Source organism: Lineus longissimus, chromosome 2 (assembly GCF_910592395.1).
Source record: "Lineus longissimus chromosome 2, tnLinLong1.2, whole genome shotgun sequence".
In the NCBI taxonomy this organism is placed as follows: Eukaryota; Metazoa; Nemertea; class Pilidiophora; order Heteronemertea; family Lineidae; genus Lineus; species Lineus longissimus.
In genome coordinates this window covers 17,864,939-17,882,477 of record NC_088309.1, presented here as the reverse complement: position 1 = coordinate 17,882,477, position 17,539 = coordinate 17,864,939, and the positions used below count along the sequence as shown (strand labels likewise).

Here is a 17,539-nt window from a genome sequence, read left to right as displayed (position 1 = left end):
CTCTGACCATTGACAAAACCTTTGGGGTTATTATACATCATTTTGATCCTTACATCTTGTGCTTCCTCTTATACCCGCTTGTCAATTCATAAGCATATTAAATCCGCCCTAAATACGGATAAAACGTATCATCGAAATTTGAGGACCTCTTCCTCCGGTAGCAGACGATGGCTTGCGCGTCTGACGTTGTGGTCGTCGTTGACCCATTCTGTCTTCGCCGGACGTTTTGGCTCAAAATTGTCTTTGGACACGACATAAGAAGTAGGGGACCGATTGATCAAAAATTCAACGAAGAACCAATAACTTTTGAGAAATGGCATTTTTATTTCAAACATATTCACAGTGTGTTGCATATTTAGAATGTTGCAAAAATGGATATAAATAAAATTTCATTTTAAAACAAATCACCTAACATAAAATTGGCAAATATTTGTCCACTCATTGGGCGATGTTAAATATTGTCCTCATGAGTTTTGCATAAAGGTCTAGTACTTATTACCTCAATTAGTCAATATCAGCTTAAGCACACTTCTACCCCTATGTACAGTGGAACCTCCCTTAGTGGATACTTTTCTACTTAGGACACCCTCTCTATTAAGGACACTGCATTTGGTCCCAAGTTGGTAATTTCCATTTAATTTGACCTCTGTAATCAGGACACCTCTCAATTAAGGACAGCATTTCTCAGACCCAAGGGTGTCCTTAATAGAGGTTCAACTGTAAGTCATAGGAGGCAAAAAGGATACCAAATTAAAATGATATTAATTTCAGGATGCCAATTAAAGGCGTAATTTGTAATCAAACAAGTTACAAATTTGCATCATCACGATACATTTACATATACATTAGGTCACTCACTGTACCTTAATGTATTTCATCATCAATAAACTGGCAAAATAACAAATATTTCCATCACCACAGAATTAACTGGCATATATAACTATGTTCTTCATATAAAATCTTCAACAGCTGCCATACTAACATTTGATCCGAGCTAATCAATAAAACAGTATTCATAGGAATATATTTTTCAAAACAGCTCTTTCTGACACTAGAATATGCCCGAGTCGAGTAGATTATGAAAGTATTATAATAATTTTTATGGTAGACATAACTGAACTACACATATATCATTGGTAGCCCAGGCTATTCAAACACAGCAGTGACCCTGCCCCCAACTCAATAAAGAGGCCTACAATTCGTGTACAGATCTGTTCTTAACCTTTCTGTACTATCAAAGAGGTACGCCGCTTGTAATTTCTGGTGGTCCAGGAAAATAGAAACGCAAATACACAATGCCGTAGTGCAGTTATTATGCATACAAATTAGCTGAAATTTGGTATGTATAGTATATCAGTCTACGCGACGGCAATGCTGAAATTTATATTTAGTACATTTTCACACAATTAGAAATTTTCAATTCAATTTCAAATTCCAAATTTGTAACAACGGTGTAGACCTTTAATTAAAGGTGCATTCATCACAGGAGCTGACAGTGTGTCATCTGTACACCAAAGAGCATCAGGTTTCTATTCACATTTCCCCACTGTCAGCTCCAGAGAAACATATGTAACAACAATAATATTATCAAAGTGGAATTACAGTGGAACCTCCCTTAGCAGACACCTCTCTAATAAGGACACCCTCTCTCTCAAGGACACTAGTTCTGGGTGAAGATTGGTTGCTTCCACTCACTTTGATCTCTCTAATCAGGACACCTCTCTATAAAGGACACTCCATGTCGATCCCGAGGGTGTCCTTAATAGAGGGGTCCTACTGTATATCAAAGTGGGATTAATTTATACAAGCATTCTTGACCTGATTGTCACAATTAAGACTCGACATCATGCAGTTCTTATTATTGACAGCTAAAATGAATTGATTCAATGCAAAACTGAATAGATCCAAAAATGCCTCAACCATCCCAATATGTTGTGTAGATGATATTAAGCCAGTTGAAGGGCACCTGTACAAACGTCCTATGTTATGTGCTGTAAGCCTATGTGAAACAGATGCACCTAAACTGGCTTAATAAGGTCTACACAGTATCATTCCCTAAAATTTCACCTTACAGGTCAACTTTCACAGTATAACATAAGAATGATGATACCAATATGGACTTAATATTACCTCTACCTTATATCACATTCTTGATATACATTGTAACAGTAATTTTAAACCTGTACCTTGAAATTAATATATTTGTCAACATGTGAAATAACAATTTCTCACCACCTTTATCAAACAGAAACCTAGAATTATTTACACTATTTTAAGATTTCATGTTTTACAATATCACAGATAAGCATAACTACAACAGGAACAGTGCACAAAATGACAAGTAGTGAGTGACTAAGTGGTGGTTATATGGCAACTAGATATAAAAGTATACTATTGGAGCAGAGCAGGTTTCTCCCACTGTATTTTTTTTAATATCTGTTCTGGAGTATTCAGCAACATTAGAGGGCTTGGGGAGGGGGGGAGGCAAAAGGCTCTTCTGAAATAACCGAAAAGGAATTAATCACAAAATAGCACGTTTTTTGCTGTAATTTTTACATATATTTTTAACTTAAACATAGTGATTTCGACAAATTATGCATTATGGCCCAGGGACGGAGTTTTATAAATACGGCAATCATTGCCCTATATGGTAACTTTTGAAGGTTGCCGATTACTATGGGTATGTCAAATTGATGTCTAACTGTAGACAGTACTCCACCAAAGAGGTAATTTCACAAACTAATGATGTAGCAAATCAGTAAAGAACTACAACTTTGAAAAATCACTGCAGCATTCATTTAATTCTGTGGGGCAAAATCTCTGGTCCAATGATTAAAATGAAAAGATCTCTATCATGTCACCTTTGGGAATTTCTCCTAACTGAAAAGTTCTTCTTCTACAGTGGGTCCCAGGAACAAATAGAGATGGCGCTCAAATGCCATCCAAAACCTTCCGCCGAAGCACCTTAGGTTTAGGCCCACATTATAGCTCCACCCTCTCAGCCTTGATTTTAGTGTACAGAGACTTGCCAGTGAGTGTTACATCTCAAAACTTTAACTTTAAAACCAAATTAACAATCAACAACTTCTATAATTTTATGTCAATAGAACTCTTTGGACGGATTTTCTAGAGAAAGGAAAGGACAATACACTATTCATATTTCAAAAGTGTTACACATTCAAAAGTGTTACACATTGTAACCACACAATGTAGAAATGTTCGTAAAATGCAAGATGATGCTAATCACAGAAAATGAGCTATAAACAATAGAATAGAAATAGAAATATACACAACACACACAAGTAAAAACACTGGAAGGAATTGTGACCACAAATAAAACCTGTCTCAGCCTCAGTTTTTAGACTAAACCACAAAATACGATTTGTCAGTCTTAACTTCACATCAGATCACAGAACTTCAAACAGACAAAAGCCGATAGAGATGACGTATGTATGAAAATAAAGCTTATCTTAATAAAGCTTATCTTACCATTCTACAATGAAAAACATCATCACAAAGCTAAGACTCATATAAACGTCTAAAAGTGCAATATCAAAAATACAAGTAGTGTAGCTATGGATGTCTATACAGCGGGGTCGTTCAACACTTTTCCCCAAGTAAATAAAGTGGCTTTTTGGGGTTAGGGGGTCAATCATACCCATGCTTTACCTAAAAAACTTATTTGATCCCAACATTTTGAATGAGTTAGGAGGGTGGGAGTGTTGGAGGGGTCCTTTAAAAAGACCTTTTTGTTCCCTGAGAAAAATATTGAAAGTGTTGAATGGTCCCTTACGCAAACGTCAGAAGATTTTCTTACAACTCCATCAGTGAACCCTTTATACCAGTAATAATAATGTAAAAATCAGTAGCCTTTACCAGCACAAAATGTGTAAGAATTCAGATATGAGCTTTGTAGTTGCATATTTCAAATGCCGCAATATTGGTGGTCCACAACCTCCACACATTCAAACCACAATCTTATAACGTTCTTGAATGATTGTTCTAGTCAGACTTCGCACAGTAATAAAAGCTCAGGCAATAAAAACATCCAAATAGTTCTAAGCTTAACAGTTCTTCGGCGGTTTCGGCCGACAACTTCTCTGATGCACAATAAGACGATCTGGAAGGAACGTTCGGCCACAGTTACCACACTTCGCCAAGTTATCGCTGAATGCCTGCGACGCTGCTTCATTCATGGCATCATAGTCATAACCTCCTTTACCTAAAGAAGGAACAAATAACTGTTAAAGGGGGACTATAGGCAGGAACAGCAGGGTACAATGAGGAACCTGCAGAACTAAAAATCCAGATGGCAGCACCTGTATTAAAAGGTACACTTCCAGTGCATATTTACATTAAAATTAAGTTTTGTTTATTTTCTCCCTAAAACTCATCAAATTAGAATTAAGGACCAATCAAACAACAATTTTGGTGCTATTTCCCAATGTAGAGTAATTAAGGGATGAAATATTCAATAATCATTGACCGGGAAATGGCTTTCTCATTACAACCATGGTCCACTTGCCTGCAGGGCCACCTTTTGGCAGGTTTTGTTGTGCAGGTTCCTCCTTGGCCATCTTCGGGTGACTAATATGTACAGTAAGGGCAATGGGTCATAAGGACAGTATTTATCAGTCCCGAGAGGTTCTGTTGTATATGGTGCATTATTTCATCCCAAAACCTGACTCACCAGTAAGTTTAACCTCTTTGGGCTTTACCGGAGGTTTCCTCTTCATGTGTCTCGGTAACTGGTCATTCTCGATATGCCACTTCTCCAAGCACTGCGGTTCATGCAACCCGATCGACTTGGTGCCGTATTTCCTCCCACATATGTAGCACAGGACAAATGGTGGAGGGCGGGGTCCAGCATCCCTTTTGACTATTGGCGCCTTCGCTGCCTGCTGAAAGTAAACAGTACATCGATCGTATCAGTATCACAGATAGAAAAGTAGCTCAAAATGAAACTACAGTGGAACCTCCCTCAGTGGATACCTCTGTATTAAGGACACCTCTCTATCAAAGACATCAGCCTATTAAAGACATCTCTCTATTAAAGACATCTCTCTATTAAGGACATCTCTCTATTAAGGACATCTCTCTATTAAGGACAAAAGACACTAGATTTGGTCCCAAATTGGTTGTTTCCAATCAATTTGACCTCTCTTATCAGGACACCTCTCTATTAAGGACAGCACTTGTCAGTCTGGAGGGTGTCCTTAATAGAGAGGTTCTACTGTATTACTGAAATAGACAACGAACTGGATCATCAAAATTATGTAGAGTACCCCCAAGCTTAAGCTAAGGACCTCCTATAGACCTATAAAGGGCCCATGGCCATGGGTTCAGGACCCGTTGTGACAAAATCATAGTTGAAGCCCTGTTAAATCTCATCACTGACATCAAGGGACCAAGCTATGTTTGGAGTTCAAATTTACGAATACTGCACAAAACAATTGACATGAGTGTTTTGAATAAATACCAGTGAAAGCTTGATATAACATGTATGGCTGACCAGCATCTCATGATTTTGTTTGCAGCCGCGACAGCCCACCCTGTGACCGCCTGATGGAAATCAAATGATATTTAATCGATAATTGAATCGCTAGTATCTATCTACTTAGGTCAGAAGCAATGTCTGACAAAATCCAACTGTGATTCTCGAACTGAATGTGAATAAAGAAAGACATTGTGGTCTAGGGAGGCATGGAATGAGACAAACATCTGGTTTTTAAAAAAAAATCAGTCAAGAAAATTTTCTATAGCACCAAACTTTAAAGAGATGTTCTCGTTTTTTAATACCAACTTGATTTCTAATCAAAATTTTCAAACTGTCAAACCCCACTTACCTGCTGAAGTCGCTCACTACCGTTTTTCATCGTAGCGGTTCTGCTTCTTTCCGTGTTCATGTTGTTATTAGACACAGCGCCACCTTTAGGTTTGCAGGTACGTTGGTGTACTAACAGCCTGTCTGGCAGGAACGTCCGACTACAGTTTGGGCACTGGCTCAATGTCTTCTGGTATGCCTTGTCATTCTTTGCGTTGAGTTCCGCCACGTCTTCCCTGCCGGGACAAATTGAATTTTCATAAGATAAAGGAGTTAACAGTACTACAAATATGATCAAGTCATTATGAATTGTGGTTCTTCCCTGCTGGAGTCTAGAGAAATGAATCCTGAAGATGAATGGGTGACCTAGATAAAACAGGACATGAGGTACAGCGAAACCTCCCTTGGCAGACACCTCTCTGTTTAAGGACACCCTCTGAGGCTCTCAATCGAGGACAAATCATTTGGTCCCAAATTGGTAATCTCCATTGAATTCGACCTCGTAATCAGGACACCTCTTAAAAGGGAGGTTCTACCATGAAATAGGTTCGGGCCATTGGCAGAACCTCTTTTTGTTTCATAGGATTCCCACCGATACAAGCTGTCTGTCACTAAGATAACTCAGTGGCGATTGGGCATCGAAATGCCTCGTGACAGGGAAGTCATCAAAGGTTTCAAAATTGAGTACTGGTGGTGGTAATGATTTTGTCTATAGCTCAAGATTTGACTTGTGGTCAAAAAGCTAATTGAAACTGACCTCAATGTTATTTTTAGTCCCAAGTTTGAAGAAGGCAATCAAATGCATCTTCTAGAATGCACTATATTTGACTAACATTTTTGTTTTTGAGACTTGCCGGAGCTAACTACTTTTTGAAATAACAGGTGATCATGTGATGTGTGCAACGGTCATGCTTTTGGCCATTCTGAACCATCAGAGTTAAGCGTTCCGGCTTTTGGCATGCTTGAGAACATCGCATGAGTATTTCCACCTGACACTGAATTTAGAATCGTTGACTTGGTCATGAGTTCAAACATGTTGAACTGGAGTCGCTCAAAATTATCCCCTGCAGATAGGAAGGCCACATACCACAACTATATGTCCCAGTACACAGAAAAATAAAGAGTTATCACATTATTCAAAATACAGTAGAACCTCTCTATTAAGGACAACCTCGGGACTGACAAGTGTTGTCCTTAATAGAGAGGTGTCCTGATTAGAGAGGTCAAATTGAATAGAAACAACCAATTTGGGACCAAAAGTAGTGTCCTTAATAGAGAGGCTGTTCTTAATAGAGAGGTGTCTGCTAAGGGAAGTTCTACTGTAATTAACACTAACACTAACAGTCGCAAACAGCTGGAAAGGGCAGAGGAATAACAGATTGGCATGTCCGTGTTGCCAGTCATCCAGGCCGGTGAAAACAAACCACCTGGTGTGATCAACGAATCTGATCAGCAAATGACTGCAACACGGGGTTAATCTATGGTGTGCAAAAACACAAAATCCATTGCTTCGGATAGCGTGCTCTGATCCACCAAAACACAAATACACCTAAAGATAATAGGTTTTTAACAGGTTGAAAAGGGGATTACTCTGGCTCAAAGAACTTATCAGGGATAGTAAACTTGTTCCTTTTTTATCTACATTACGCACCTGGACATTCCCTGTGCACTGATCGAATTCAAGTTCTTTGGAAGATGGCGTCTTTGATTAGGTGGCAACTTCTCATTTTCCGCTTCAAACTTTTTGATGCAAGTCTTCTGGTGAACTTCTAACGAATGGATAGTCACCTGCTTGCCACATATGTGGCAGCAGACGATTCTGGGTCCAGATGGGCCTTTATCAGCTGCCGGAGGCTGACCTCGCGACTGGGGTGGCGTGTTGTTTGCTTGGGGCGGAGTCGAGCTTTGCGTGGAAGATCGACATGCAGCAGGTTGACCTCCACCCTGTGGCTTCTTAGCAATAGTGGGTGGCCGACATAACTTTTTATGAGCTGGCATTCGTTCAGCAAAGTATTCCTGCTTACAGTAGGGACAAGACATCAATGCTGTGGGATCAATTCTACCCCCCTTATGGACTTGTTTCTTGGACATGTCTTCACCACTGGTATTCGCTTTGAGAACCCTAGGTTTTGATAAAGTGGCAGTGCCAGGGCGCTCGTCCACATCGTTATTTGGTGTCGGATATCTCGATTGGGCAGCAGGATCAGGAGGACCATTTGACTGGGGTGCACCGGTTCGTTTCAAGGGCACCATTGGTCTGCCAGGCCTACAGCTTCTTTGGTGGACAGGTAATCTGTCTGGCATGAAGGTCCGACCACAATTCCCACAGGGGAGCAGTTGATCCTGGGCGCTTTTGTAGGCAGCGTCATTGAAGCGACTGACATCATTTCTGTTGTTTCCATCGATTGACGGAAGAATTTGCGGCTTTTGCGGGACTTTACGCCTCTGGCTCTTCTGAAGTTGGTTGTTTTCAGCATGCCATTTGCGCAAGCACTGCGGCTCATGGATACTAACTGACTTACTGCCAAACTCTCTACCACAAATGTAACAGACGACAAGCCCGGGCTTCCCCATCTTGATGATTCAGCTTAGTTGACGCAGTTGGGAGTATTCCTGTAAATAGGGTGATAAAGAAAAAAGAATTTAAAATGTTGAATGTCAGTGTTACAAAGTGATCTACATTGTAATAGGCCCTTTGCCAGATACGCCGGTATCACCTAGGGTCAGCCCAACAAACCATCTTTACAGTAGATCTTCATGGTAAAACTTATTAAAAGATGTCAGACAATGGGTTGAGAGGCATAGTCTGGCGTCATTGACCGTAAAAACCTATTGTGAAGGTAGTTTGTTGGGCCGACCGTAGGTGGTACCGGCGTATCTGGCAAGGGGCCTATGGTATGCAGTGCACGAGCCGACTTGGCCTATGGCATGGGGTATTAGCTGGGACAGGGACCAGTTCATTAGTTCCAGGCAATGGAGAGTGATGACCGTCAGTCCAAACTTTCTCAGTCCAACCCATAGTTTTCCAATACCTTTGTGTAGTCATGCAGTGAAATGGTGACATGGTGTTCTGTCTATTACAGTTACTGAGTTAGTCTATAGTCTTGCTTTACACTGAAAATGTCACCTAAAACTTCTACCACCATAGATAAAGAATGACAGCACCAAAATCAACTAAAATTGTTACCTTCAATATGTCTGTTTACTAATATAAACGGATTACTTCAAATTGGTGAATAAAACGATGTCAAAATGGTTAAATTTGTTTGTTATCACTCCTTAGAGATGACCCATATCCCCGTCCCTGTGCATTTTTAGCGTGTATGGATGGTTTATAATCTCGCTCAAACTATAGAGACCCGCGCAACTCAGTGCCATGTATTTTGTACAGAGTGCACATGTTGCTTACACTTGTGTAGGCAAGACTTTAACATTTTGCGAATTTATCGCATTTATCACATTGCCATCATTATTGCAGATTATCAGAGAAATTTAGTAATTATATGCATGAAAAAGTAGTTTTGTTTATTTAATGTAGTTTGTTTATGTAATATATGTGACTGTCACTTCATAAATCCTGGCAGATCGGACAAAAAATATGCATTTTTGGATCGTCGTGACGTTGGTAGAATGTTTGTGTACACTTTTGGATGATGTGACAGAATCTATTACTGATTCATTCACGGGCACTTGAAGTCAGTAAAAAATCCCAATAAATGATATCGCAAATTAGCAAAAATACACTCGATGCAGCTCCAAAACTAGTCTTTCGTTGTCTCGCAGTCGTCTCCAACTCCTATTACCGTATTGCCTACCTGCAGCCATGTCAAAATATTTGGCTGCTGACTCCACAATCCTCCTGGACCTGCATGGAATTTTCTGATTTTAAGCCTTCAAATCTACAGGGCAGCGCCACACTCCTCGGGATATTTAGGCCTACTCGCGGCCCGGCGGCCATCTGTAGCTGCGTGCATACAAATTTTGAATGTTCAAATTATGGTATAATTAACGCGCATAACTGATTTGTCGTTTCAGCTGTTGCCATGGTTATGAAACTTATTATAGATGTCGACACAGGGACAGATGATGCCTTGGCCATCATGGTTGCACTAGCCCAATCAGATGTTGAAGTCTTGGCCATTACTTGCGTACATGGCAACGTGAGGGTTAATGAGGGGTGTAGGAATACACTCAGAGTATTACAAACATGTGATCGACTTGATGTAAGTACAATGTACATGACTAAACAGAAAAAGAAACTTCTTCTGAGCACTGTCCCACTGGCAATAAAGTTTTCTTGTTGCATGTGACGAGATAATGCAAATTTTCTCGTAGATTAACGACATCACCTTGAACCAGCGACTGTTCTTATTATGTTTTTTTCTGCAAGAGTTCTCAGGTCAAATGTATCGCATCCTGACTGGGTGACTGATTTAGCAATCTGAAAACATTGCCGCGATTGCGGGTCGAGATGATGCATCATAGAGTAATAGTACTCATTACGTCATAGACATGCATAGGATGCATTTTCACTGTTTTGTATAGATGTGGCGTGACTTCAAATTAGGTAATTTCTAAAGCTTTTTTAGCTAAAATAAGTATTCAGAATGGTGTCGTCAACATAGTGCACATTTTGTAACCATAAGACCGAGAGATTTCAACTTGATGTCAAATTTACTGTTCCACAACAGGCATGAGTAGACAAATTAGCTTGTTTCATCAGATTTTGGGGTATTTTTTTGGTCATGCACAATTTCTTTTTCTGATGCGAATAATTGGAACTTAGCCTCTGATGACTCTAGGTTGATTTACATCACTAATTTTATTGCCCTTTTCTTTCAGATTCCGGTTTACAAGGGAGCAGCCAAGCCACTTGTCATGAAGTCGCATCCTCTCACACACTACCATGGCTTAGATGGTTTAGGCGATACAAGTATTGACAGCGCTAGTCCAGTGGACATCAGTATCATTAAGGAGGAGTTTGCTGCAGTTGCCATGGTGAATCTTGTCAACAAATACCCTGGTAATTGCCATGTTTATATTAATACCGGTACTACACTTTGACCTCCATGCACTTTTTAGCTGATCTTCTAACAATGTCCACTAGAATTATAATTTCTGGTTATAAATGCGTCAATATCATCTGGTACATACAAATGTGACCTCTCAAAGCAAAATGAGGTGCATGTAGCACAGATGACCCCAGGACTGGCAGGAGATAATGCCTGATGGAAGAAATTGATGTGCACTGATTTCACAAAAGGCAGACGACAGTGAAATGTACATGTGCGACCAGTTCGTCTCAACCTGACATGTTCAGAACGACATGCGTCTGGTTTTGCTGTGACGGGTCACAAATGCATTTCTAGGTATAAAATGCGAGGTTACTTAAAACATACCATCTGGGCCGGCAAAGACCCTTCGAAACTGTAGCCAATTTTTTCTCATAGTCTGTTATTTCATAGCATCCTTGAGGTTTTTCCATTTTCTCAGAAGTCGGTTTAATGTCAAATCTCTTCAATACTGTGAATCATCTACAGCAGAAAAACCTGTCGGGGAGATATCCCTGTCTCCAAGAATTCATGTAGACTATTTATTCTTGCTGTCCCTGGCTGATGGTTGAATGCCTTCCTTGATGTCAAAAAATGGATGCAGGCTGCATTCTATTGCTACTATTGCTACAGTGTCAGATAAGACGACCTTAAACAGTCGGGCAAAGGCAAGAACGAGCCTTTCACAACCACCAATCGACAAATGCTTTGTCTAGGATCCTGACTGCACTTCCACTTTAACTCTCCGGAGCTAGCTGAGCTGTGGTATCTCCAGGCATAGTCGGATCGAGGAGTTTCTGGGAGCTGTCGCCCAATTTGGCTGCAACTGGCAATCCTCACCTGACTGTTTTTAAAAAGTTGGCTGGACAGGTCTTGTTATCTTATCAATTAATTCAAATATTGAATGCATCATTTGTATGATTATATATAGGCGAAGTAACACTTGTGGCTTTGGCGCCTTTGACAAATCTGTCCCTGGCTCAGCACTTGGATCCAGAGTTTGGAAAGAAGTTGAAGAGTTTGCTGATAATGGGTGGCAACATAACAGGTGAGTCAAAGGACGATAGAGATGATCTAGCTTTAAGAAGCACACCATAGCTCTTTGGATCTAGCCATGGCAGGTTGACCGGCTTGTAGAGTGACTCAACCACTCCCTTGATTACATTACAGTGAGTGGCCCGGAACTGGCCAGTAGTGGTTCCGCACGGTAGATGCTAAATGCAATCACCTACAGTACCCGCCTTGTTTTGAAGTGAACTGTTACACTGGCCACCTGAACAGAAGTTGGTCGTTAGTTTTCAAACATGGAATATTTCATTGAATTAAATCTTCTTGTCCATACTAACAATCAAATTTGTGTAATTTATGACTGAAATAGACATTTTATATGAAAAACCCTTAAGAAATTTGTGAAAGGGGGAGCACACTAGCCCCAACCAGAGAGCTCCAAAGTGCGATCTTGGAAACGAAAAGAAGAGAGAGTGTCTAAAGGCAATCCCCAGAAAAAATTGGAAATTAAAGCGTCAAATATGCATTTTCCAGGCATCTTGGGGCTTGAATTGGAAGTATTGTTAGCTTCTTCTGGAGACATATCCTGAAAAATCATTGCTTTCGACCGAATGGCGGTGTTCGCCACCCTACTGCTGTGCTTTTGAAGAAAACACAATATTTATCATTCGGCCAAAGTCGCATTGTGTCACTTTACTTTCAGGGAAAGGGCGTGTCACTCCTTGTGCTGAGCACAACTTTTTCTGTGACCCCGAGTCTGCGTATAACACCCTTAATGAGATAGGTAGACAGACATCTTGCAGAATCCTTGCCTATGAGGTGGCTCTTGAGCATAGGCTGTCTTGGGTAAATCTGCATCTATTCTGCCTGTGCCTCAGCTAGCTGAATTATCCGCCTGCCTTTTGTAGACAGTGTCTAGTGCATTTCGAGTTGCAGGAGGGCACTTGTACCTTGCCACTCTGTCCTTTTTGCGTGCACTTTTCCATTACTCTGGATTTGCAGATTTCTGACAGTGGCAGAACCATGGCGCTTTTACAATATGAGTGATACTAAGTAAAATTAAAGACTTGATCCTACGGTACAACCTTTGTTTAGCGGACACCCATGGGAATGGGTGTTGGTGTCAATAAAAGAGCGGCTGAGAGTGTCCTTGATTGGGTGGTTCAATAGATGCAGTCATGTGTTGTATGGGATTTACCTTACATAGGACCAGATGAAACCCGCCTGAATCTTATAAAAACTGGCTCTTAGGCTACGATTAACTGCGGCCTTAATGATATTTACATGCACATTGATGTTTATTTCATTATAGCACCTTTACATTTGACCTTTCAACTTGAGGCAGTGTAAATTTGCCAACTTTGCTATAACATGCATTTGTACTTTATCAAGTGTGTAAAATCGTACTAAAAGCTTATGCTCCTCTACACCATTTTGTAATGAGCACACTAGGGGACAACTCAATAGAATAAATTTAATACTCGTAACTCGGCTCTATAAGACCAGATTGATAATACTGCCCAATACCGCCCAATACCACATTTATGATGTTTATTCATAAGGACATTCATCCAGGTTAGGGGTGTTAGGCCTATAAAAATCCTTGTCAGACCTCATCGGCTGGAATTGTGATTTTGGGTAATCCCACATGTATGATTTAACATGTAATGGGCAGGCAAGAATCATATGATCTGGTCTTACACAGCCGAGTTGAGAGTATGTTTGCAGCTTGGCATAATGACGCACAGAGAAGATGACTAAACCAAATCAGTGACTTTGATTTAGGAGAGAAAAGGACCAAAAATTCACTCTGACAAACGATTCAACCAGAACCATCGATTTTGTCGATTAATTAAGCAAACTTATCACTTGCTTGGCCTACTCAAAGCGCACAAGAGAACATTGTGTCCGTACTTTGCAAGCAGATTGAACCCAAAAGTCACCATCGCCCGCCCTATCCACAATTCGGAGTGGGAAGGCGAATATGGTGGGCTGGAATTTGAAAAAATCTTTAATGAGTTTTGGTTAAATGACCTAAACCACCTTTTCTCAAGGTTACACTCCCTTTCTCAGACTCGGCACCTTTACAAGGACAGAGGTACACTTCTGTTCTCCCTGCATTTATTTTCGCTTGTTTTGCTGCAATTGTTATAAGTTGCTTTTTGTTTGCTTTTTGAAATGTTGTGTAGGGAGGGGCAATGTTAGTGTCAGCGGAGAGTTCAACTTCTTCTCTGACCCAGAAGCAGCGAGAAATGTGTTGATGGAATTTGAATGTCCAAAACAACTAGTGTCGTGGGAAACTTGCATGGGCCATACACTTGATTGGGTATGTATATTTGTCCCACATACATGTCGATTTTTGAGGGTCCCTTGTGTAGTTTTGAAAGAGATTTCATATTGCCAAGAGTCCTCTCTTCATTTTGAAGAGAAAACTTGTTTCGGGAGTTAATGGAAGCGCTCGGTAACTTATGTGGTGGTGGTAGTTGTTGGGTAATTTCTGAAACTCTTACTCACCCTGGAGATTGTCCTGGCTTGCCTCTGGTCGAACTAAGATTTCCTAAATGTCACCCATATTCCTTAGGTCATCTCGCGAACCCAAAGAAAATGCTAAAATTTTGCATCAAATTCAGGGCCGTAGCTAGCTTTTGATCGCAGAATGACACTCTTTTTGGAAATTTTTCGTGTCAACATTTTTTGGTGACTTTAAGGTCCCTTCTTGCTCTTGCTCTGTCCCTCCAGATGGCTTGAAAACACTTTTTTTGCTAATCATGAAACTGTCTGGAGACCTATGTTTTTGGTAACTTTAAAGTCCTTTTTAAACCTGAAATATAGCCTGAACAAGAAGTGATTCAGGAGTACTTGACTCAGACCATTACAGCAAGAAACACTGACATTTTAAATAGTCTATAGTGGTTTCACATTTTGACTGACAATTGCTTCAAATCTGCAATGACACCCTTTTTGGAAATTTTTTCATGTCAACATTTTTTGGTGACTTTAAGGTCCCCTCTTGCTCTGTCCCTCCAGATGGCTTGAAAACACTTTTTTGGAAATTTTTCATGTCAACATTTTTTGCTGACTTTAAGGTCCCCCCTTGCTCTGTCCCTCCAGATGGCTTGAAACCACTTTTTTTTGCTAATCATGAAACTGTCTGGAGACCTATGTTTTTGTCAACTTTAAAGTCCTTTTTAAACCTGAAATATAGCCTGAACAAGAAGTGATTCAGGAGTACTTGACTCAGACCATTACAGCAAGAAACACTGACATTTTAAATAGTCTATAGTGGTTTCACATTCTGACTGACAATTGCTTCAAATCTGCAAATGCTTGAATTCCCGACTGTTTCTATTAGGTCACCAAATGAGTACATGTACTTTTGAGCCAGCTTTTAAATTGGGATTTTGATGCAAAATGCATTTTCTGTGAGTTAGCAAGATGATCTCGGGGTTATAGGGTTGACATGCCAGGATATCCTACCTTGATCTGAACCTAACTGAGGCATGTCCTCAGGAAATGTGGTGCTGGTTCTCCAGGGTGGAATAAAAAACTCAGGAAATGTGGTGCTGGTTCTCGAGGGTGGAATCAAAAACTCGGGGAATTTGGTGCTGGTTCTCCAGGTTGGAATCAAAAACACTTTACTTCAAAGTAACTTTGAAGTAATGTGTTTTTGGTGTTATATTTTCTGCACATTGATTTTACCTTTTTTAGATTTTCAAAGATATACATCTTCAGATTTATCTGCTTTATACTGACATGTTATAGCAAGTTGCATGCGTTATTATTAGAACCAAAAGTCTGTTCGCTTAACCCGCTCTCTCCCCTACAAGCCAAAATGCAAGTTATACACATTACTGCCTCCCTATCATCTCATATAAACCTATGTAGAAAGGAAACCAGTGCTTTGTTTTCAATAATTAGTTCAGATTTGTTACTGCCAGACCCCCCCCCCCTTTTCCATAAAAGATACCCTGTTTATGAGAAGTGTAATATTGTAATTCAGTGCCAGCAGAATGCTGTGAAAAAGTGGAAAATCGTACTAAACAGGAAACTGGTGATATCTCGAGAACGGAGGGGGCTAGGAACAAATGGCGATGACCATTCAAAAAGAAAAAACAGGCATTTCCATTTTTGCACATTTTTAAGTTCGTAGGTGCCAGGTTTTTGAGAAATAAACCACTTAAATTTACTGGCCAAAGTCTATGCATACTCCAAAAACTAGGTGAAACATTGACTTTGGAACACCTTAAAAATGTGATAGGAGGCCATCCCTACAGTAGAATACATCGTTAAGCTGCAGCAAGTACCCCTTGCACAGTGAAGTTTGTCTCAAGCAGTGACATATCGCAGTATCGTCAAGTAGTTGATGGATTGGATGGTGATGAGCGAAACACTCTTCAACAGTTTTGACAATAAAACAAGTTGCGATTTCTAAAAATGAAAAAAATCCGGTAACGAGGGTTACCGGTAATTAGTTTTTGCTAGTACATGTACTCTATTCAAAAGGTGACACTCTCCCTGATGAAAAGTAATGCATGAGGTCCAAAGCCGCCCTCCAAAAGGAATAGATCCAGTCATATAACATAATCATTGAGGATGATCTTAAGAATATATGTTACGAGCGTGGAATAAAACGCAACAGTTATGACCTTTATTTGTTGCTGCCGCAGTAGTTCCTTTAAATGTCCTTTAGAGACCCCTTACTTTCTGCCTTCTTGTAGTCCCCCTTTAAGAAGGTTTCACCTCAAGCTCAATATCTTTCAGGAATGGTTTGACAGATGGACATCCACGGACACTAAGAAGGCCAAATTTGTTAAGGCCTTTTTGAAGTCTGATGCTACACGTCAAAGGGACGAGTTGAAATTGGGTGGTTTCAGGTGCTGTGATCCCCAGGCGATAGCCTGTTTATTCTATGACGGCTGTGTTCTGGAGTCCAAGAAGTGTTATTGCACTGTGGAGTTAAATGGTTCACTGACACGAGGTCAGATGGTCGTTGACTGGAATGGAGTGTTGGGTCAGGAACCCAACACGGAAATCATCTCGAAGATAAATTGTGATCTTCTAAAGAATGGTTTTGAGGCTGCTATCAAGTAATGTCATATTGGTACTGACAGTGTCTTGTCAAAACCTCCAGGGTTAGTAATTAAGAGTAAAAAACATGCACTCTTTAAAATTTGAAAAAATCAATACTAAAGTTCTATTCAGAGGTTTCCTGCATTTAAAATTTAAAAATTAAACGAGACTTACCTGTAAGGTGAAGTTTGATTATAATTCTACCTATACAGCTGACGAATGGAGAGATTACATGAGATGCGCACGCATATCAACCCAGAATGCAACCTTAAACCAGCTGATTTTGGTGCAAGCAACCGAAGGAGAGATTACCGGGAGGGCCCAGCAAACAGGGAGGGCATGTAATCTCTCCATTCGTCAGCTGTATAGGTAGAATTATAATCAAACTTCACCTTACAGGTAAGTCTCGTTTAATTTTTAAATTCTACCTAACAGCTGACTACATTACGAGATTACATGAGAATTCAAAGTTGCACCAATCAGCCAAATAAACACAAGAAACATAAGACACACCAATGTTCCTTGAAAAAACAACTGTTTTATTAACTCGAAAATGCCATAGATCAACCTCGCTGAGTCCTTCACA

At 40.2% G+C, this 17,539-nt stretch overlaps 2 protein-coding genes across 4 annotated transcripts; one reads left to right on the top strand and one right to left on the bottom strand.

The window, feature by feature from the left end:
* Nucleotides 1-321: 321 nt before the first annotated feature.
* On the bottom strand, nucleotides 322-9,150 carry LOC135482693 (zinc finger protein 474-like). 2 transcript variants are annotated; one of them, XM_064762957.1, is made up of 5 exons: nucleotides 9,012-9,150; nucleotides 7,476-8,437; nucleotides 5,847-6,060; nucleotides 4,691-4,898; nucleotides 322-4,222 (listed from the first exon to the last, which is right to left on the bottom strand). In XM_064762957.1, the coding sequence occupies exons 2-5, from the start codon at nucleotides 8,396-8,398 to the stop codon at nucleotides 4,065-4,067; spliced, it is 1,503 nt and encodes a 500-aa protein (XP_064619027.1). In that variant the 5' UTR covers nucleotides 8,399-8,437; nucleotides 9,012-9,150; the 3' UTR covers nucleotides 322-4,064. The 2 variants fall into 2 exon arrangements, with proteins under 2 accessions (XP_064619027.1, XP_064619026.1); XM_064762956.1 differs by having other exon boundaries at nucleotides 4,691-4,901; nucleotides 9,012-9,149.
* Nucleotides 9,151-9,231: 81 nt separating this feature from the next.
* On the top strand, nucleotides 9,232-17,100 carry LOC135482694 (nucleoside hydrolase-like). 2 transcript variants are annotated; one of them, XM_064762958.1, is made up of 6 exons: nucleotides 9,232-9,319; nucleotides 9,860-10,047; nucleotides 10,667-10,847; nucleotides 11,807-11,923; nucleotides 12,587-12,729; nucleotides 16,645-17,100. In XM_064762958.1, exons 2-6 carry the CDS (start codon nucleotides 9,868-9,870, stop codon nucleotides 16,972-16,974), a joined length of 951 nt encoding a protein of 316 aa, XP_064619028.1. In that variant the 5' UTR covers nucleotides 9,232-9,319; nucleotides 9,860-9,867; the 3' UTR covers nucleotides 16,975-17,100. The 2 variants fall into 2 exon arrangements, with proteins under 2 accessions (XP_064619028.1, XP_064619029.1); XM_064762959.1 differs by lacking the exon at nucleotides 12,587-12,729 and adding an exon at nucleotides 14,073-14,209 and having other exon boundaries at nucleotides 9,234-9,319.
* The last annotated feature ends 439 nt before the right edge of the window (nucleotides 17,101-17,539 follow it).

Excerpts from the sequence above, each read along its gene's own strand:
- LOC135482693 (XM_064762956.1), bottom strand. The coding sequence starts at position 8,398 with ATGGGGAAGCCCGGGCTTGTCGTCTGTTACATTTGTGGTAGAGAGTTT. Across the intron at positions 6,061-7,475 it reads AGTGCACAGGGAATGTCCAG|GGAAGACGTGGCGGAACTCA; the intron begins GTGCGTAATGTA and ends TTGTCCCGGCAG. Across the intron at positions 4,902-5,846 it reads GTAGTGAGCGACTTCAGCAG|CAGGCAGCGAAGGCGCCAAT; the intron begins GTAAGTGGGGTT and ends GTTTACTTTCAG.
- LOC135482694 (XM_064762958.1), top strand. The coding sequence starts at position 9,868 with ATGGTTATGAAACTTATTATAGATGTCGACACAGGGACAGATGATGCC. Across the intron at positions 11,924-12,586 it reads AATGGGTGGCAACATAACAG|GGAAAGGGCGTGTCACTCCT; the intron begins GTGAGTCAAAGG and ends CTTTACTTTCAG. Across the intron at positions 12,730-16,644 it reads TTGAGCATAGGCTGTCTTGG|GAATGGTTTGACAGATGGAC; the intron begins GTAAATCTGCAT and ends AATATCTTTCAG.